Here is a 21,942-nt window from a genome sequence, read left to right on the forward strand (position 1 = left end):
TAGGTGAACCCTGTAGAGAAGAGAAATGTTAATTTGTGCTCTTTACAGCTCTGTAAGAAATGGAAATACATAGACTTAGGATACACTGGAAGACACAAAGTAATAAAACAGTGATAAAGCTCTTCCACTTTCATCTCAGGAGCCAGGTTTATTCTTGTCCTTTTTTGCCAGCTTTTCTCCTCCTGCAAAATATGCCAGATTTTCTTGGCATCTCCATTGTAGCACTTGCCAATGGAAATCTCACATCTATCTCCATTACTCTTGGGCTTTTTGTGTTTATTTTGGTCTCTTTTTTTTTTTCTTTTTTTTTTTTTTTCTTCCTTCTCACACACGTTTCCTGATGCCCCTTTTGGGGTTTCTGCTCTTCAGTGATTCCTTATGTTTGCCTACGATTGTTTTAAGGCATATGGGCGCCTGGTGAAGTAAGTACTCGTAGTCAGTTCTGAAATGCTGCTCAGCTGAACTTCGTTACCATAATCTTGAATACAGTATTGATGGGTGGACTGCTTAATGCTAAGTATTTCACGGCTTTGGATTGAGATTTTTTTTCTCTGAAAGGGAAGAAGAATATATCAAGGAATAATGAAAGATTATGAAATACAATATGCAGTCTTTCCTTACTTCATATGTATTACACACATGTATGTATCTGTGTTTCTAATTTCAAGCATATTGTAAGATATTTTAGTGATTGCATGGAATTTAGATGTATAAGTAATCTCAGAAATTACTTTTCCCAAGAAAAAAATTCTGTTACAGTGTTTTCTTTGACACATATTAGAAATTGTAATGGTATACAGCATCCACTAATATTCATAAACGTTTGCATTTGAAAATAAACATCAAACTTTTAGTGCAAAACCATATCTATATGCATAGAGAACGTCAACGGAATCTGGATGGTGTAAAACTTCTGCACATATGCAGAAAAATATTGAAGTAAAAATGCAATGGTTAAATTACTTGAATGTGTTCTCTAGTGATCATCTACAGTGCTTTTCCTTTTCACTCGCTCTCTGGCGTTTTTGTTTTATTAGATACATTCTTGGTTAAATATGTATGTTAAAGTGAAATGCCTCTAGCAGTTATATTACAAGCTGTATGAACTTTCATTGTGCATTATATATCTGTTAGTTCAAATGTATTTACAAGGTTTTTATACTTCCCTTTTTTATACCTTCTCTTTTAATGGCAGTAATTCCATATGCTTAAACTTGCTTGGAGTGAAATGCTTATTTTAAAAGCCGAGTAAATGGAAAGCCCTGAATTATTTTAAGCAGTTTCTAGTCTATTTTCTGGTGAACTTCTGCCAGCTTTTTGTGTCACCATACTTGTTAGAAAAGTGGAAGTTCTCTCTACCTGCCACAGTATAAGGTAATGGCAGAAGCGAATCTTATGCAAAGTGCTGGTGAGCATATATCTCTTTCAGAGGATGAATGAGTAGTAAAATTTAGGCTGCTGTCTCCCTTGGTGTTGGTCAGCCAGAGAAGCAGCCAACACCACAGGGCCAGGCACCTGCTATCTCCATCCAGATGGCTGCTGTTCCCAGTGTTCTGGTCCGTATCTCCAGAGAATCTGAAGCCATTGCTGTGGTATGTTGGTCGTGTCGCTTTCTGCCATATTTTTGTGGACTCTTTAGTATTCCAGAGTGAAAAAAGTCCTGTGAATGCAGGAACTGACTCCCAAAGTCAAACTGACAACTCTTTGAGAAGACAGAAATCTGTAGTGTGTGGCCTCTTACCCAGCTTGAGTAAAGATAGTTTTTACGAAGGGAGCAGGAGGGGGACTTAGCAACCATTGCTTGTGGCGATTTCAAACTCAGGATTCCAGTGAAACCTTAAGAAACTTGATTTTGCTAATGAGATGTGCAGGTAGCTTGTAACCTTATTACAGATTTCTTGGACTTTATTTTTGGTCTAATTAAGTTAATTTTGTTGAGTTTCTGCCCTGCTTTCTCTTTGCTGTTCATCAGTGTATAAGAAAATGACCCTCTTTCTCATGGTTCATTTTGCATCTCTTTTAATTGTCCTTTGGAAAGAACTGAAACAGAGCTGAGCTATGTATAAAACCCTGTATCTTTAGGACCTGTATAAAACATAGTACATTGGTTTGGAGTTTTTGTTTTGGTTTGGTTGTGTTTTGTTTTTTTTTGGTTTTGTTTGTTTTTTTTTAACAGCACTTTTTCATAAACAGCCATCCAGGAGTCTTTGTATAAAGAGATAAAACCTTACTTTACAAGAAAGCAATTTTGATCTCCTGTATCCCTGCAGAAAATATTCAGGTTGATACATATGTGATAATTTTTCATGTGCTTAATGAGTTGCATGTGATACAGCCATGAAAGTAATGGTAGTATAGTGTAAAAGCACTTGGATGGTTTGTACAGATAGGAACAGCAGCAGTCGTGTAAGATATATATAATTATTACAGAAGCATGCAGATCTTCTTAAATTTATGATACCTACTTAGCCAGCCTGCATTGTCTAATCATCTGTAAAAATTTGTGTGTTCTCAAGGTGAAAAAGAAAAGGCCAAAAGAAGATGTAGTCTTTGACTCCAGCAAAACATTTGCATTTGCAATGAGATCTTTTTTTCTCACCAGACTTGCATTGCTTAATTAATTAAAGTTAAGGAAACTGTTACTACTTAAACAAATTGAAAAACTGTTCTCAGACCTATGTTCCTTGCATCTAAATCCAACATCTTCACTTTATGCAATTGGCTTAATAATGTAGGGGATAATGTTGTAACTGGAGCCTACAAGCAGGCTCCCTTTTGTTCTAGACAAGTAAAATGAAGAAACAGTTTTGACATTTTCTTGTCTAAACAAAATTCTGTGGGGGACATGTCATCGGGCTCTGACTATAAAAATAAAATATTCCTTTAGTGTCAGAAAACGTTCTGTGGTGTAGTAGCTATCTTGGGAAAAAACAGATGTGGCTTGGCTACTCTGAGTATTGGTGGAAGCAATTTCTGCAGCTTAAGCATAGGAGGCCTGAACACCTCTTTGACAACAAGCATAAGTCAGGTGAAAGAGACCAGAAGCAAAGTCTTTGTTAAGGGGGAAAACAAGTTATATCACTTAATCAGTTTCCAGCTTTTGAAAAGATTCAGATTAAAGCATAGCAGAAATCCAATGCAGAGGATATGCTATATCAAGTAATGTGATTGTGTAACCTTGTCACTACCCCAAAAGAGCACTGATGGACTTCAAGCTGAATATTTTACTGAAGTTATGCTAAAGGTTTGACAAAGTTCTGAGTATGTCCTTATTGGAATGATGTGGAGATACTCCAGTTCCAGAAATGGGGAACAGTCTGTTTTACACTCTAAACTGGAAAGAATAATGGCAAATTACAAGCGTAAAGGGAAGCAACAATTGTGCACCCCATGTCAAATTACTTCTAGGTGGAACCAACCTAGGAAGACAAAAAGGGGAGTTTTGAGGGGTGGGGGTTTTTGTATGCACTTGTAAAAGTTTCTCATCTATAATCTGATGATGTAATTGGATCTCTTCATAAAAAATTTATCAAGTAGATTTTAGTGATAAATGGTAGCAACGTTAGAGGCATTGCACAAATACTGGCAGCATGATAAAAGGAACTTCTATTGACTAACTGAGAAGGCAACCTCAGAACTGTAATGGCAGGAGCATAAAAAGATGACCAGAACAGTTCTGCTCAGTTGTGGTTTTTTTTGCTGTCCCAATCCTGTGTCAGCCTTTGTGGTATGTGTTATTAATTACTAATAAAAGGTCAGGAAGAGCAAAGCAAAGTCTGAAGAGATTGAAGGAAAGGTGAAATATGTTGTGCTGCCCAGCTTCATCACGGTTAAACCATCACTCCGTTACACCTTTGTTTCCTTTTTTCGGATTGGAAGAGTTCAGTTTAAAATTAAGACAGAGGAAAGGTGTTTTTCTTTGGAGCTTTGTCCTCCCTAAGTCAAAAATGTCTTCAAAACTAACTGCTTAGTCAATGGCATGTGTACTTACAGTATCCAGAGTACAGCTCGAGATGCTTACAACAAATCTTAGTCTGACCCCAAGCTATATTCAGTCACGTAGTAGTACAACAGCCTGTTATGTCAGAGATGCCAAATGACTTGTGTCACAATTTCTTTGCCCAAATCTGTTGTCTACGCTGTGCAAGATGTACAAAGGAAACATCATTAAGCATCAGAGAGGGACTTATTAGACCTGGATTTAGTCTTCCTCTTCTCTCACAGATTTCTTACCCATTACTGTGTATTTCATTGAGGGAGAACATCCTGCCTAGAAGTCAGCATATAGGTTATAGTTAAATGCTTGTGGCAGGATAAGTTCTCTTTGGGAGAATCCTTTTATTCCTTCCCTAAAGCAGTGGCATTTTATGCCAACAAGGGGATTTACCTAATAGTAGTATACATCAGCCAGTTCACAAAGGCATGCAAGAGATTCAGTTAATAATGAACATCTAAGTGCATGTATAGATATATAAAAAAGGGAAAGAAAAATTATGCGTATCCATAGCATATTGTGTGTAGTCCGTGACTTATAGCTATTGATACCTGAAGTTCTATGAAGTGGAATAGAAAAATTAAATTTTCAGTTTGCAGAGGTGTCAGGCAGTGTACCAAGTAAAGAAAAAGAGCAATAGCATCGCCACTCATCTGGATTGGGGGTGCAGCGTGTGCTGGAAAAAACTGTGTACTGCAAGCAGATGACAGATTTTAAAATTTGTATGAAATACAATGTCAAGTCTAGACAGTTGAACGCATTCCCCTTTATCATAGCAAGATTATTTGACAGATCATGTCATATAACTGAAGAACAGTAAGAAAGTCTCTCTTATTTTCAAGTGAAGATACTGTGCTTCAGTGAGATGCAGAGCAACTCCTGTTCTTCAACAAATTAAATGGCAACTAAAAAGACTTTGACACTTTACTAAGCTGAGCAGACGAGTCGTGCTCACATTGCCATTTTAAGTGCTTTGCTTTTGGATAGCAGCACAAGAAGTCCTGGAAATTATAAAGATTGGGTGACCCATGTTATCCCAGTAACGTTTTGCTGTGCTTAGATCTAGGTGATCTAATAGGATAAAGCAGATGATATACAGTGGGATCAATCCCTATGAAAATAGAGTATGTGTAGTACATGATCTCTTGTTGAAAGTGTTTGCAAAAATTATTTCAGTCATTTCCCAAACATTTATTTGTGTTGCAGATGGTATCAATTGGGTGGGTTTTTTTTTCAATTTATTATGAATAATTGCATGTTTATGTCATATATCATGTTTCATTCTTTGAAAAACAGTAGCTGCCCAGTAGAGAAGCCAGGATGGAGCCCTTAGGAGATGAGGAGACATTTGCTGAGAAAGAATAACTTTCTAGAATGTAAAGGAAAAACAGGTTGTGGAGGAATGATGGTGGCAAAGGAATAAGCCCAATGTATAGCAGAGACAAATGTCTGCTAAGGACAGTGGAAACCCAGGCTTCAGACAGACTTTCCCTGGAGGCCCAAAGGAGACTGTGTAGGCTTTTCTGCAACACTGGAAGTCACTGATGTGCTGCACTGAGAGCAAGCCTAAGCAGAGAGGATTGATTTACCAGCATGCAGTAGGCAAGGTGGAGATAATTATGTATTGTTATTGTTTTTATTATTTATAATTACATATTCTTTTGGTTTGGTATTCCTCATTTTGAGATTTGTCCCCAAAAAATCACCTGTTCTAATAACACCTAGCTCTCCTATTTTAGAACAGGTTTTCATAGAATAGTTTGGGTTGGAAGGCACCTTTAAAGCTCATCTAGTCCACCCCCACTGCAACAAGCAGGGACATCTTCAACTAGATCAGGTTGCTCAGAGCCCCGTCCAACCTGACTGGGAATGTTTCCAGAGGTGGGGCACCTACCACCTCTCTGGGCAACCTGTGCCAGTGTTTCACTACCCTCACTGCAAAACGTTTCTTCCTTCTGTCTGGTGTAAATCTACCCTTTTTTATTTTAAAGCCATTACCCCTGTTTAAAGCAACAGGCATTGCCAAAACGTAAGTCCCCGTCTTTCTTATAAGCTCCCTTAAAGTATTGTAAGGCTGCTATAAGTCTTCTCAAAGCCTTTTTTTCACCAGGCTGAACAACACCAGCTCTCTCAGCCTGTCCTCATAGGAGAGGCGCTCCAGCCCTCTGGTCATTTTTGTGGCCCTCCACTGGACACACTCTAACAGGTCCATGTCCTTCCTGTGCTGAGGGCTCCAGAGCTGGATGCAGTACTCCAGGTGGGGTCTCACCAGAGCAGAGCAGAGGGGCAGAATCCCCTCCCTTGACCTGCTGGCCATGCTTCTTTTGATGCATCCCAGTATATGGTTGGCCACCTGGGCTGCAAGCGCACATTGTGGGCTTGTGTCCGGCTTTTCATCCACCAATACCCCAAGTCCTTCTCAGCAGTGCAGTTCTCAAGCTCTTCATCCCCCGGCCTTTATTGCTGCTGGGGGTTGCTCTGACCCAGGGGCAGCACCCTGCACTTGGCCTTGCTGAACCTCATTAAGTTCACAAGGGACCACTTCTCAAGCTTGTCCAGGTCCCTCTGAATGGCATGCTGTCCCTCAGGCGTGTCAGCCACACCACTCAACTTGGTGTCACCTGCAAACTTGATGCAGGTGCTCTTGGTTACACTGTTTATGTCGTTGATGAAGATATTGAAAAGTATTGGTGCCAGTACGGAGCCCTGAGGGGGCACCACTCGTCACCAGCCTCCATCTGGACATTGAGCCGTTGACCACTACCCTCTTACTGTGACCATCTAACCAATTCCTCATCCACCAAACACTCCACAAATCAAATCCGTATCTCTTCAATTTAGAGAGAAGGATGTTGTGGGGGACCATGTCAAAGGCCTTACAGAAGTACAGATAGATGATATTCGTATCTCTTCCCTTTGCCACTGATGTAGTCATTCCATCATAGGCTGCTAGGTTGGTCAGGCAGGACTTGCCCTTGGTGAAGCCATGCTGGCTGTCTCAAATCACCTACGTGTTGTCCATGTGCCTTAGCATAGCTTCTAGGAGGATCCGTTCCATGATCTTCCCAGGCACAGAGGTGAGAGGTTTTGGAGTGTTCACTGTGGAAAAAAGGTTTGAGCAGTCTGACCTCACAGCTCTGGCCAGGGCAGAGCCCCACTGCAGCGCAGCATGCAGTCAAGAACAAACCCACATCCCTGGGAAGACTGTGGCACCAGATTCCCATCTACTACAAATTAGCAGATTACCAGTTCATGCAGCTGTTCAGGATCTTCCCTATGCTGTCTCTAATTTTTACATCATACCTGTCTGCATATTTATATGTATGATGAGCTTAACATAGTGCACTTGGTTGTTAAGAAATTACTTACATTAATGTTTTCAACTGTTCTTTAAATTGTAATTAATTTTGGATGAACCCAGACCCTAAAACATCCCTGTTTTTACAAAGCTGCTTAGTGTCGTGGTTTGTGCCAGACTGGCCACCAAAGATACCATATTACAAATACTGTGTTATAAAAACACCCGTGTAATTAAATTTAATTCAAATCAGAGTTAAGATCCAAAGAAAAATGGATAAAGGAAATAGTTCAAAATAAAACACTTGGAAGGTTTACGTTCTTTCAGACTTTCCTTTTCCAAAGTGTCTTGAAATAGGATTTACTGAAAGAGCCATGTACTAAAATTGTCGTTGTGGTAGCTCTCTCATATGTGGGGTTAAATATGATTGGATGTTGGATGCTGTGCAAAAAGTTAAGAAATGTTGTGAAATATTGCAAAAATTGAATTGATGTATCATATTTAAATATTTAATAACTGAAATCGATAAATTGGGTCTGGGTTTTGTTGCTGACTATTTTGTTATATCGGTGTCTGTATTTTTAGGTAGCTCTTTTGGACAAAAGATTGTACTTTTAGTTTAGATCTGCTCTTTGATACTGTTTTGTCACAGGGCAAAACTAGATATCATTTTTCTATTTGGTTGCTTATCATTTAATAGTCTGTGGTCCTTCAGTCTAAATAGCTTCTTACACTTTACACTATTTTAGCTGGTATATTTGGAAAGAACATTTTAAATGCCGAACAGGGTTTTAAGATTTCAGCTTTTCTTATCATTTCTGTTGTTATTCTGAGCAAAGGGAGAGCTTTGGATTCTTTAAACTAAGCATTGGTTGAAAACCAGCTGTGGGGGGAAAAAAAACTTTGAAGAAAACTCTGAATGTGTATTTGTGTCCTGCAAAGTTAAAAGAAAGCACAAAATTTTTAAGTGTAAATGTGACATCTGATGTTTAAAGTGTTTCTGGTTTTTTAATATAAATGTTACAAATCTCCCTATCGAATTCATGGTGATGCTTTCTGTTCAAATACAAAGACATAATCTTATTAGCCAAAGACTGAGAAGATTTCTGTGTTTAGTAGCAATTAGTCTTTGCAGATGCTAAACTGTAGAAACTCCATAGGCAGCTTTAGGATCCTTAAGCATTTCTGCTTTAGTAGCCTTCAGAAGAGTTGCTGATTGTCATTGAACCTCTGTTCTTCTTTCATGTCTGTGAATATCCTCAGCTCCATGATGTTATTTTATTTTCCTCACCAAGTTGACATAATAATTCTCAGTGTTCTGGGGAAGCACCATTTAGGAAGTGCTGTGCGATGCTTCTATACGAAGGTGACTGACACAGATTGTTTGCACATCACCCCAAAAAAGCCAAAATGAAAGAGGACAGTGAGCTTGAAATTTAAAAAATAATAATGAGAAAGATCAATGAAAGGTCAAAGTATTTGCTTTCGTTTAAAAATTAAGTCATTGAACAGTACAGAACTTGTATCAGAAAAGTTGTTATTTAAAAAAATGTCGGGGCTTCGTCAAGAATAGCTTTTTTGCATAAAGTGATAGGAGGCCTGAAACATTATTGTTAAAATTAATATACTCATTGGAATAGTTTCATATATCTCCTGGATGCCTTAGATCAATGTGTGTGTGGACTGATTGTACGTATCAAAAAGCAAAGCAGGCTTAGAGTCTGTTTCATCATGTATCCAGCTGGGATTGTGAATGCTCATTGCTCTACGCTGAAAGATCAGAGAAGCAGCAGAGAGTAGGAATGGGATCTTCAGTTTCTCCCTGTTCAGGTGACGTGACTGTCTCATCAGGATGTTGTGAAAAGTCTCGGTTCTTAGACACAGTCAATAATCAAGGCATCGGTTAGTGGGGCTGTGAGAGGAAATGTGACTTTGTCCTGGGTAGAGTTTGGCTTATAAGGGGCACATTGCAACAGCAACCATTAGGTTCAACATCCTACTGAAACAACAACAAAACACCAAGAAAAAATCCACAACAGTAGTGGTCCACTTCAAGAAGGGACACTACACAAAAATAAAAATACTTACTAAAAAGAACCTAAAAAAGGTCAGCTAAGAGAAGGAAGTTGTACCAGGTGGTGTAGAAGCTACTTAAGGACACCATATGCGATATTCAAGGCCAGCGCCCACCGCCTGTCATGAGAAGCTTGAGAATAAATGAAAGGAAAGCAGCAGAGCTAGACAACAGAGTAAAGGAAGTTGTTAGAAAGAAGTAGGTGTCTTTTAAAAAACTGAATTCCTACCCAAAGGAGTTTTTAAACATACTGAAATGTAAAAAACATGGTAAGACAGGCTAAGGAATATTTGAGCAAACGGTACAAAGAATTAAAACCAGTAATAGGTCTTACTATTCATAAGGAGCAATGCACCTGCCAGTCTTTTGAGCCAACGATCATGGTGTAGAAGGAATACTTAGAGAGGCCTGTTTCAAAGAAGTTAAATTAATTGTTTGCATTGATGTTATCTGTGGAAAAAACTCCAGAGAATCCCATGCGGGAACACTCCTTCTTGGGCTTTCTCAAAGGGTATGTGAAATTGAAGTGATTTGATTTGATTTAATTTAATGGTCATGCAACAAAATAAATGATAAAATAAAATCACCAGTACCAGATTTTATTCACCTAAGAATTCAAGGAAGAAAAATGCCTACTTTACTGATGGTGATGCATAACCACTTGCTTTTCAAATTGCCTTGTTATCAGAGATTTTGAGGCTGGATAATGTGATGACAATTTTTTAAAACAGTTCTTAAATCATCCAGGGAACTGCAAGCCTGTAATCCTGGTGTTTGCCTTAGGCAGTTCAGCACAAATTATAATGCAAAATAAGATTTGTAGATGCCTGAAAACCTGTGATCTGCATGGGAAAGATAACAGGAGGTATGCAAAGAGGAAATTTACACGTATCTTGGAATTCTTTGAAAAGCCAGGAAATATGTGGATAAGGGTGCTACAGCTGATGTGGTTTCCTTGACTTTCCGCAAAGTTTTTGATAAAGCCCCTCACCAAAGGGAGCACATACAGACATAGCTGTAAGGGAAAGTCACAGAATAGGTAAGTAAATGGATAGAATACATCAGTTTTCAAAACGGGGAGGTCACAACTGGAGGCTTGTGTGAACAGTAAAATTCAGAAGACTTCCTGATGGCTACAGAGATGTTGACTGCACTAAAGGCAAGAGCTGGGTCGCAAAATGGCAGATAAAACACATTTTAGATAGTAGTCAAGTGATGCGCTTCGGAAAAAATAACCAGTCAAAATTCACCTGCAAAACAGTGGGCTCAGAGCTGGATGTTACCAAGCAGGAGTAAGATTTTACAGTATGATAAATAACTGTGAAAACAACATTTCAGCATTTAGCAGCAGACAAAAAGCAAATAAAATAATGCCAATTATTAGGGTAAAAAGTAAAAAAGAAGGAACATCATTATACCACTGTATAAATCCAAAGTTCACCTTATCTTAAATGCAGTGTACGGCTACTGTTTGATACAGGTTACAGTACTAGGTAGATGGTTGTTGTGACCAAGTACAGTTCTTCTTTTGGCAGGAGTTGACATAGCTTAAGAGTAGGAGAAATTCATCTGTATAGACAGTCAGACAAACATTTAGGATTGAAGGCTCTAGCAGACTGTGATATTTCCCTTTACTTATTATGGTACTTATTATTATATGTTAATTGCATTTGCTGTAAATCCAAGAGGTAGTACTCTATTCTGGTAGGCAGCATATATGCAACATTTGCCAGTTTTATATGAATTCTTCATTTGAGAGCATACAAATACAGTATGAATGAACAAACAAAAGACAGTCCCTATCCTTCCAGTCTTTTCCAGTTTTCTCCAACATTGAAAGTGTTGTAGATCACTAAAACCTTTGAAGTAAATTTTTTTTCCAAAAAAAGAGTGTAAAAATATTAATATCATCTCGTGCTCCTGAGATCTTTTCAGTATTGCTTTTATTCTAATAAGCCATTACATGTTATTACATTTGTTATCCACAGCTTTTCACTCTTGGCCAAATTGTAGCTGCTGATATCTTAGTTGGCACTAAAAATAACATTTTTTTCCTCTTACAAAATCCTAAACCAAAATTAAATTCCTCTGCATTGCCTGCTCGGTACACCATGGAAAATCCATCCAGAATATCAGGGAGAAGAAAAGAGTTTAAACTGGATGAAAAATCAGGAGAGGCGTGTGTCCTGTTTCATCTGGGCGAAAGAACAAAAGTAACAGGAGCAACATCCAGAAAGCCACCTGTGGGACTTGGTTCTTGAGCAGGAGAGCCAGCTGCCGTCCTTGAGTCATGATGAGCACATTGTGGAGATTTCTAAAGCTCAAAGGATATTCTTTGACTATCTTTTCCTCACTCTGATTTATTTATTTTTTTTTTTTTAATGTGCTGTTCTAAAGGTTTGTTCTAATAATATTTAGGGACCCAATTTTTAAAATCCTTAGCAGCATCAGCTTATTCTCAGATACTCAAAGACAACCTTCAGTTTGTCATGCTGTGGAACTTTGTATACGTTAGACTTGCAGACACCTAAGTAAATAGCCTCCCATTTTTCATTGTCTTATATGATGCTTTCCCTGAATGTTTCCATCTGCCATTGTCTGAAAGAACTGAAATAATACAGATAAACTTGAGGAAGCTCATCTTTTCAGCCAGGGAGTTGCCAGCAGCGTGTTCGTGCTGATGCTTAGCCTGGATGGGAGGAACAGTGAGCTGTTCCTGTTAGCCTGTGTTAAGCTTTGTATTTAATCTCTTTGTGTCTCCAGCTGCCCTGATGATAACTACAAAATAACTTGCTAATATAATAGAAGTTAATCAATAAAAGTCAGATTATTCGTAGTCTTGATGTAAATCATTATTTTTATTATTTTCTGTTTTTCCTTGAAGATACAAAATGGAAGTGCTGACTTTTCATTATCAAAATTCAATAAGCAGTATCTATAAACTGAGTCCTATTTCTTTTTAAGTCTGGTTTTTGACATATTTCTGCCTCTGTTCTGTTAAGGAGACAAGCAGTTTGCACGGAGAAAACTTTTAAATGTTTCAGACCAGATGAGACAGGCTGTTAGCAGAGGACTTTCTTTTTGGGCTGACTTTCCTTTTCAGGCTACTCATTCCCACTTCCCTATCACTCTGCCAGTCAGGCAAATGTGACTCTGCAGCTGCATGGTCAACTGCATCAGGAAAGTAATATAAACTAAAAATAATTCAGAAGAAAACAAAAAACAACAACAACAAAACCAACCACCAAAGAAAACAGTTATTTTTAATTCTGACCAGTTCCTGAGGAGGGTGTTCTCACTAAGGCTGAAAGAAATGCCTATGAAATTATGACCGTGGCTGGAAAATGTATATGGGCATTTTGTCTGCAAGCCACTTTGCTCAGTCTGAGAGGGCACCGAGTCCAGACTAAACAGGTTAAAGACAATTGCTTCTGGATAATTGGATTATGTGATACATTAAGCCACTTGTGGAGCAGAGATGGGTTTTAGGAGGGAGAGAGGTGACAGGCCATTATGGAACAGAGGGAGAAGAATCATCAGCTCTGCTGGAATTAGCACAGCTGTAGCTGCAGTTGATATTCCTGTCAATGTTGCTTAAGTATGCATTCAACACCTTACTAAGATTGCTTGTGTAGTATATGTTCCCTGCATTTGTTATAACTATGCTGCTTTGACATAACAAACCTCTTCAGTCAGTGTGAAAAATTATTGGAACCAAATTCATATCTATTGCAATTCTATCGGCCTCCCTAGTGGTTTGAAATGTAGAGTCAAAAGGGGTTTTTTTTTATAAAACATTGGATTTTGTTAATTAGTAAAAATTGATTTGATTAGCAGACTCATGTTAAGAAGCACCTTCCTCCATACTGTTAATTTTTGTAAAAGAGACTAATTCTTCTCAGTTGTTGCAAGCATCTAGTCCAAATTCATTGTCTACATTTCCTTTGTAATTAATGGAAGGGGAGAGAGAGAGAAGACGACCTTCAGGGTGCATTTCCATCCCAGCTGGTTTAGGGTGAGGTAAATTTCTTTCTGAAGATGCCAGCGTCTCTCGGTTTATCAGAGAGAGCATAGGTCTAAGTACGCACTAAGTATTTTCTTTTCAGACAGCTAAAGTTGTGGGAGGTGAATCCCACTGAACATTTCATTTGTTAAGATCATTGTGTGGGCTGTGACCTAAACATTATGGTTCATATTTCCTGTACAACTCTTATTTATATTTTAGCATAGTTGTTATAATCAGGTAGCCTTGCTGGCTATGTAAACAACCAGTTCTTGAATTCCATTAAGCACTTGGCTCCTGTGCGTACCACACGCATGTGAATTCAGTAAGCTAACTGTACCGTTTGTAAAACAAGTATTTACTTTCATCTGTTTGCTTGTGAAACTGCTCAGATTAATTAGATTGCACCTTGTTCTTGCATGAAGAGGCAGAAACGGAGGCCATTTTATTACTCGTTCTTTCAAGTCAAGTCGTACAAATCCTTTTGGAGTTTCTTTCTCTGGTAAATTCTGTGAGAGTCCTCCTCTTGTTTGCCAGTCTTACTGTGCTGGGATTATGCTAAGAAACATAGCGTTATGAGCTTGAAGAGTACAACAGATTTGTATAATAGCTTTGGAATATTTTTCCTGGTATTTTCCATCCTATTTCTTATGCATGCAAACAAGGTGTTTGCTGTTTTGATCACTGATACCCACTGAGCAAATGTTTTCGTTGAGCTTTCCATACTGATGCACAGGTCTGGCTTTTGCTTTGTTTTTCCTGAGCTGGTAACAGTTCACTCTGACCCTAGCAGTGAGTTGTTCAAATTAATTCCTTTCATGTGCATTGCTTTGCATTTTTCAACATCTTATTTCATCTGTTCCTGATGTTGAATCACTAGCAGCTCCCGCACATGGAGCAGTAGATACTAAAGAGGTATTAAAATACAGGGCAAAAAGTGACAAAAACTGCTAGAGGACTGCCAGTTTAAGTGAACTAGGTAAAGACTTGTCTTTGGTTTGTTTTCTGTGTTGGAGGAAACTCAGGACACTTCTGATTTCCTTTGAATTGGGTATGTGTCTTAATAACATACACATGGGAAGACTACATTCATTCTGCCTTTTGACAAGCTTCATCCTGGTCTCTTCAGACCTTCTGCTGTCCTGAGCTACCAAGGATAAGTAAACTTTTGGATTTGACTCAAAACATCTATTATCTGAAGCCCTGTTCCGCTTTCTGCACCATTTTTTTCAAGTGGTGTCAAACCAATTGTGGGTGTTTGGCTGCTCAACATGCTGTAGTTTTGCTGAGATTTAGTGATTCTTGGATGCTTAAAGAGCATGTTGGGCCACTTTGCTGAGAGCACAGATTAGAGTAGCTTTATTAGCAAACAGTGTGGTTCAGGTTAACAGAGGGCTGAGAAATTTTATGAACAATGTATCTATGTTTACAGTGAAGTTCACCTATTGTAACACAAATACTCCCATGAAAATCTAAATTAGATCTTAAGATGAAACATTGATGTTTTGTTTATAGCATCTTTCACCATTCATATCTGCCTTCAGTTCTGTTATTTTCTTCCTACAGGACGACACAGACGTTATTTTTCCCACATCCCATATGTCCAAATCATGTATAAAGATATTTAGCTCAAATACCATGCGTGCGAAACATTCCACACTGTGGGTACAAGGTGACGTTTGGTGTGTCTTTAACATGCTGTGGTGCTCGATTACAATACAGCGAATTTATTTTTATGCAGCCTTCTTCATAGAAAGTATGGAAAATTGCATTGCAGTGAGTCATCTGTCAGCTAAAGAACTAAAAGTCTTGTAGTGATATTTAAAGAGAGAAAGTGGCTCAGAGCTGACAGAGTTCAAGACAGAAAAAGAAGCAGAAATGAAGGAGAGGGCCTCCAACCATGGAGAAAATAGAGGCAGACTGGTAGAGGGAGGAGTGATGAGAAAGCCAAACAAGCTGAGAATGTCAGAGGCAGCTCAGGAGACTATGCAGATAATTTGGAAACAAGTGTTGGACTTCAGGTGTCTTTTCCTGCATTACACCAGGAAAGATTCTTGGAATGGTGTAAAACCAGGTAAATAAGGGCACTGCACTCTGTGCACTGTGAGGAATTTAGAAACACGCAGGTAGAGGTTGAGGGAAGGATAAATGGCTTAACTTTCTAGAGCAAGACATTAGAACACTGGCATTCTGCACTCCATGATGTTTAAATGTGTGAGGATTTTGTTCGACCATGAAAGGGGGAATTTCAGTTAATTAGACAGGAATTGCTATAGGCATGAATGTGGACTTCAGCAGCAGTGCAGTCAAAGGGAAGATGGATTCTCTCAGTCTTCCCTTGCTAGTGCCAGGAGGGCTTACACTCCGAAGTGAGCCTGTGGGAGAGGTAGTCAGTTCAGGGTCAGAGATGACTTCAGAACTCGTGACTTTGTGTACAGAGATAATATCTGAGTAAAGAAGCATGAAAGCTGTCTTGGAGAGCAAGAGGGACTTCTTTCCCTTGACATTTGAGCCTTTTGAAGAATTAGCTAGTAAGGGATAATGTAGCAAGGGAATGACAGAACCAAGACAGGCTGTTAACAAGATCAGAGATTACTTGCCAAGGTCACTGATGCCTTGCATGCTTTCCCTATAAAGCTGATGTCCAAAGCTGAGCTAGCAGCAAGATATCCCAAAGGAGGAAGGTGTTTAAGGAGGAGAAAGTAGAAGAATCAGAAACAGATGCCTGGTGGTTTTAAGGCATAGCACTGTCACGGAAGGATATCATCGATATGAGCAGTGTCGTCTTCTGTTGTGAATTACATGCATTCTTCTGGTGTTCTTGGTCAAGTCTACCAAGTGGTGGTGTGGGGCTCTTGGGGGAGCTCTCTCATCCCGTGTTCCCCAGCCTGCCCATACTGGTTTTTGCCCTGGCGATTCTTTTGACCTCATTCTCTGTATGGAACCATATTATCTGCCTTGAGAAAGTAAATGTGATGTAAAGTATGTAGCAAGAAGGAGAGTACAGTCTTTATTGAAAGCAGAAGGGAAAAGAACTTGTCTTCTATCTCAATGCATTCAGAAAAGTTGGCTTTAACGTTGTAGTACTGAAAGGCATTCTGATCATAAAAGTAAGGTTAGAGCCACTCAGATGTCCCACAATTTGAAGAGAGTGATATTTCATTGTATGCAGTTCCAAAATGCTTATTAGGGATCTTCGTGTTTACAACTATTATGTCTCTTTTGAATCTGCAGAGGAGGAATATCAAGGACAAACAAAGAGAAAGCGCATTCGAAGGAAGAAACAAAAGAGCAGTTTGCAAAACTCTAATAATTTACATGGAGAACAAACAGAATCTGGAATGCAAGAGACTCTCGTTCAAGATAATTTACAGCTGCAGCAGATACACAGTCCCAAAATAAGCAAAAACAAAAAGAGGAAAATGAAAAAGAAGCGACAGAAAGAAAAAATGAGAGCAGCTGGCTTGGTAACAAAAACCACCGGTGTGGATTTTACATATCAGCCTGACAAAAACAACAGAGAAGAAGCAGCAGGCTTAAAAGACATAGATGAAAAGGCAGATAGCATTCTGGACTTCCTGCAGGCAACACAACAAATTTATTTTGCTGACAGTATGTACCACTCTTTCTCCTTTCTTTTTGTGAGTATTGCCACATAGTGGAAAATAGATGTGCACTTATCATTGTGGTAGAATGGGCCAAAACTTCTAGAAAAGTGTCTCTCTCGAACTCAGTAAGACATGCGGGTACTTAGTATTTGTCCCATTTTCTGGTGTGTACATGAATATGTAAGAATCAACATCAATATAAAAAACTGTGTTCCTAATCTCTTTGTTTCTCTGTCTTTGAAAATACACATAATATTCCTTGATCTTTTTTAAAAGATTCCAATTAACTTGGTGTAAATGTAGTGGTTAAAATGGACCAAATTCTTTCCTCTGCAAGCAAACATCCAGAAGCATTACTTGCTTTCAAAGAGCTTCAAATGAGGGCAATAATTGCTATCCTAAATGACTTTCAGGCTTACTATCTCTGAACCAACCTACTTTTCAGAAATTTCTCCTTCCCAGGAGAAGATTTGTTTGTAATATATAAGGAAATCTAGACAGAGAGCATCCAAGAGGAAAGGGGAAGATACTGTTGGCACTGGGAAAGCGTAGTGGCATAAAGCACTTGTGAAGAAGGTGAACGTGAACTGATGCTCAATGCACATTCTATAGCACTTTAGAAGGATTGCATGGACGTTATCCCGAATGGCCTATTCAGTGTTCATCTGGCCACTAAAATCGGAGAAATTCCTACTGTATGTTTCTTCTGTTGCCTTCCTAAAAAGCTGCTTGTATGGTGCTTATGTCATAAATGCCTTTCAGAAATAATGAACTTTTAATGGCAAGTGCTATAGTACTTATCTGTACATATACCAGTTTATGTTGGTATCATCTAGAATTAAATGTGTTTTCTTAAGGGCAAGCTCGTGTGTTCTTTAGTTGCTCAGCCCCGAACATAGCTTTAAAATGATAACTGTCTTGTAAAACTATAAAAAAGTGGTGAAAAAATTTTCAAAGTGCATAACCTTGACTGTCTTTGTGGAGCTGAATGAAGAATATTAAACAGCTTACCTACCTGTGTGAGTCCATCTTAAGTCAGAGCTGTCAGCTCCTAGTCCCATAAAATTCATCTTTAGACTACAGAGTTACTTTAAAAACCCTGTTAAGATGACATCAGGGAATTCATGTTAATTTTTTTCTCAAGGTTTATACATAGAATTTTCTTTGCTTACTGTTCACATTTTTTTGCTGTGTCAGGTCTTTGTACTAAGCCTAGCACTCGAAATCCATCCTCCTTTCTGGCTAATGTATTTCCATCACCAAAAATAAGAATTTTACTACTTGAGTGTATGGCTAAGTAAATGTAAGCTAAACTACATGCATTTGCTGGAGTGGAACTCCAGAGTAACTGAGCAAGATTGCAAACTCAGTTAACATTTCTGTTGTTAACACATGAGCCAGAACAGAAACCTGGTCAGTTGTCCACAGCTGTGTTGCATGTTCGATCTTAAGAAAAAGTGTTGAGCTTCCAGCTTTCCTGGAAGTCAAGTTCAGGTTTTAGCACTGGTTGACAGATCGACTGGCTCTGGTGTCAAACCTACAGATCAGAGGGTTGAGCCGGTGAGGACCTTGGAATCCACACAGAGAAATTCTCAGGTAAAAGAAAGTTCATCTGCAGATAAGATGTCACATCCATAAATCAGTGTGTGACTAACTTTCTTGTTAGGCAAATCCCAGTTTATATATAGATCTGACATTATGCTGTTTGCCTTTTCTAGTTGAGTGACTTTAACGCTCCCTTTTTTTTTTTAGATAAAATTGGAAGGCATTGCTTTTAGCAGCATTTCCAAATGGTCACATTGGGTTATGCTTCTTGTACTTATGTCAGAAAGCTGAATCGGGAAAAATCTGTTCTTCTCAGTTGGCTTGCTGGTAAAAAACAGAAGAATTAAAGGGAGTCTGGTTAAAGGGACAGACCATACATTGTTACTGGAATGGAAGAACAAATTTATGCTTTAGTACTGTAGAAACAATGTATGTCCTCTGCTCTCTTGCATGCTGCAATATCTGCCTTTTAAATAAAAACGTAGAGGTACAATAACAAGATAATTGGATGCCTCCGGAAGTGCTTTGCAGTAGTTCCACAGAGTTGTTCCCTGCCTCCACATGTGTGTACATTTTTATAATACATAGTGTGTAGGAAGCAAAACCACAGTGCTTTGGCCACAGTACAGTTTCTTCATCACACCTTCTTCCTGTGCTAACGTGGAAAATTTAGGTTCCTCTTGTATCCCTGTCACTATGAATCCCATTTTCTTTTTTGCTTTTTGATTTTGATACTTCCCCTCTTACCATTGTTTTAATATTTAACAAAAAATAGGAGGAGCAAGCTGCTCTTTAGTACCTGATATTTGGTTTTAAGTTGTATTAAAAAGGAAGATGCTGTCTTTGAGAAAAAGGATAATTAGGAAAATTCTGTGTGCTCACTGAGTATTTTTAATGTGGTTTTCCAATTGTTTTTCCAGATAAATCAGAATGCATGGATTCTGCTGTAAATTCAGCAACTGCCCAAGAGCTTTTGCAATGTCTTGAGTCTCGCACCATCTCTTCTTCAGATGTGACCCTTCTACATCAGCTGAAATCCCTTGTATTGCTACAGGATATTGAGAGATTGAAGGATGCTTTGAAACAATTCCAAGAACAATCCATGATGCCTCCTGGTAGGTACCATTCACTCATGTTCATTAACTGATGATCTTTTTTGTATGGATTAAAATTAAGATTTGTCACAAGATTTTTATTAGGAAGCTGTAATTATATAGTGGTAAATATATGCTTATGCAGAATTTGAAAACATAATTCCCTCCAAAAATACAGTGATTTTCCCCGTTTCTTGTTTGGTTACAATCAATACAGAAACTTTTCATACTTTGCAGCACCTATACAGCACAAGGTGATTCGGGTTCTTAAAACAGTATTTTTTACATCTTAACTGTTTTAAGATTTAATCATGTTTAAAGCGTATTTTTAATACATTCTCTTTATAGACTTTTTAAATCACGGGAATTAACTTGTTTGTATTGGAGATTTCATTCATCTAGTTAAGGATTAATTTTACATGCATAAGAATTAACAAAGCCCATTATTTCCTTTCTTCTTGGTCATCTACGTGGATTTTTAAAAAAAGATTTTGCATGCCAGAGTTTGATTTACAGCTTTGTTTTTGTTTAAATATAAATGCCTGGTTTAAGTTTCTAAAAAATACTGTTAATTATGTAAAAACATGAAATCACTCTTTATAATAAATGATATTATAAAGTCATTCATGAAAAGAAGAATTATTCTGTTACTAAATCTTTTCATCCCTGAGGCACAAGACTGATTTCATTCATGCTCCTTTTTTTCTCTATTATAACCCCTATCATTTTAGTAGAATTTCTTCTTGGACAGATAATGATTCCTCAAGTGACTGTGGGATCAACATGTAGTCCATAGACGGTATAATAATTCATTGTCCAAGTAGTCTTCATTTAAACAGTCATTGTTACTTGTCATTAGTACTTTTGTTGCAGCATCAGCCAAATCTACAAGATCTGCTGAATTTTCTTGCCTCACAAAGAATTTAATCAGAGTTGAGAGCACTTGCTATGGCACAAGAGAATCTCAGCCATTTTAGATAGTGCTCTAAGTCTTTTGAAGAGTAACAACTGAGCTGGTAGTAGTGTGGTAACAGAGTAAATAAGATCATAGCCATCAGAGGCTTAGCAATAACGTTACAGCTTGTAACATCATTAAATAATTTATAGCATAATAGTGGCTGAAGGTCCCAGTCAAGACTTGATCAAAGACGCTAAGGCTTGTAAGATCATTAAATAATTTACAGCGTGATAGTGGCTGAAGACCCCAGTCAAGACTGGAGCCTACTGCATGCTATGCATTGTAAAAACACAGGAAAGAGGGAATTCCTGCCGTTAGAGTCCATAGCTGACAGATTTGGAAAAGGACACTCTTAAAGAAATACATATGTATTCCTTAAAGTGTAGATATGGAGTATGACAACACTTAAGGTTCTGATAGGTCTGACGTACCCACATATACATGGAACAAAATCCTTCTGTGCATTCAATAATTAATTTCAAGCCTAGATTCTATGATCTTAATTATAATCGGATAGTCTCATTGGATGTAATACACATTTGCAAACTAAGTAGGACTCAGCAGGAATAGTGGTAATGGTATAGGCCCTTTATTAAATGACCTAATTCAGCTTCTGTTGATTAAATCGAAATGGAACTGTTGAAGTGACCACATTCAGGATATTCCTTAAAGGCCTTATCCAAATTCTACTCAATACAGTAGGAATTCTGTTGGGTTTTGCAGCCTTGAGGCAAGCTGCTCTGTTTACTTTTATATAGCAGAAATGTCAAACTGAAGAGAGAAAAGAAAACAGAAGCAAATTAGAAACAAATGCATGCAACTACCCTAATTTTCTGATGTATATTTTGTCACTTGAAGAAGCAGAAGACAATTTTCTGAGTGATTTTTAAAATTCATTTACATTTCTGCTGATCAGGCTGAAATTGTTTACTCTTCCAGTTGATTATTTTTCCTAGTAACTGTTGTCACTCCAGGCTCAATTCTAATCTCATTCTAAGTTCACAGTGGTGTAACCGTAGTAGTTGATTTGATATTCATGAGGTACAAAAGCATAAGAAAGAGGAAAATACATGGTTATACATTATTAAAGGATAATTAAGCACATGCTAGATATTAATTTGCCTCAGCAGAGTTTAACGATACATTCTATTTGTAATTCAGGAAATTCAGTGAATGAGAAGATAGTGCTCTGAAATTTTACCTTGAATTAGGCTTTTAATTATACTTTTTTCCTACTTTTGGCTCAAAAATAGGTTATCTTGCTCAGTTTTTTGAATTTTAGATTTCATTCCCACTAAACAGGTGATAAAAGTTAAGAGTTATTACAAAAACTTGTCTCAGCAAATTCAAGTTCTTGTTATAGAAATA

General features: G+C 38.0%; 1 protein-coding gene across 4 annotated transcripts in view; it reads left to right on the forward strand.

The window, feature by feature from the left end:
- Positions 1-21,942, forward strand: part of ERICH1 (glutamate rich 1) — a 97,373-nt gene that overhangs the window by 46,299 nt on the left and 29,132 nt on the right. For all 4 annotated transcript variants that reach the window (XR_010070449.1, XR_010070448.1, XR_010070450.1 and 1 more), the window contains 2 exons: positions 16,604-16,981; positions 19,443-19,637. Coding sequence is in view for 1 of the 4 variants with exons in the window: in XM_063330379.1 (XP_063186449.1) it covers positions 16,604-16,981; positions 19,443-19,637 (573 nt within the window). In the remaining 3 variants the exon portion in view is untranslated. The remainder of the gene's footprint in view (positions 1-16,603; positions 16,982-19,442; positions 19,638-21,942) is intronic.

The sequence above is a fragment of the Chroicocephalus ridibundus genome, chromosome 3 (assembly GCF_963924245.1).
Source record: "Chroicocephalus ridibundus chromosome 3, bChrRid1.1, whole genome shotgun sequence".
In the NCBI taxonomy this organism is placed as follows: Eukaryota; Metazoa; Chordata; class Aves; order Charadriiformes; family Laridae; genus Chroicocephalus; species Chroicocephalus ridibundus.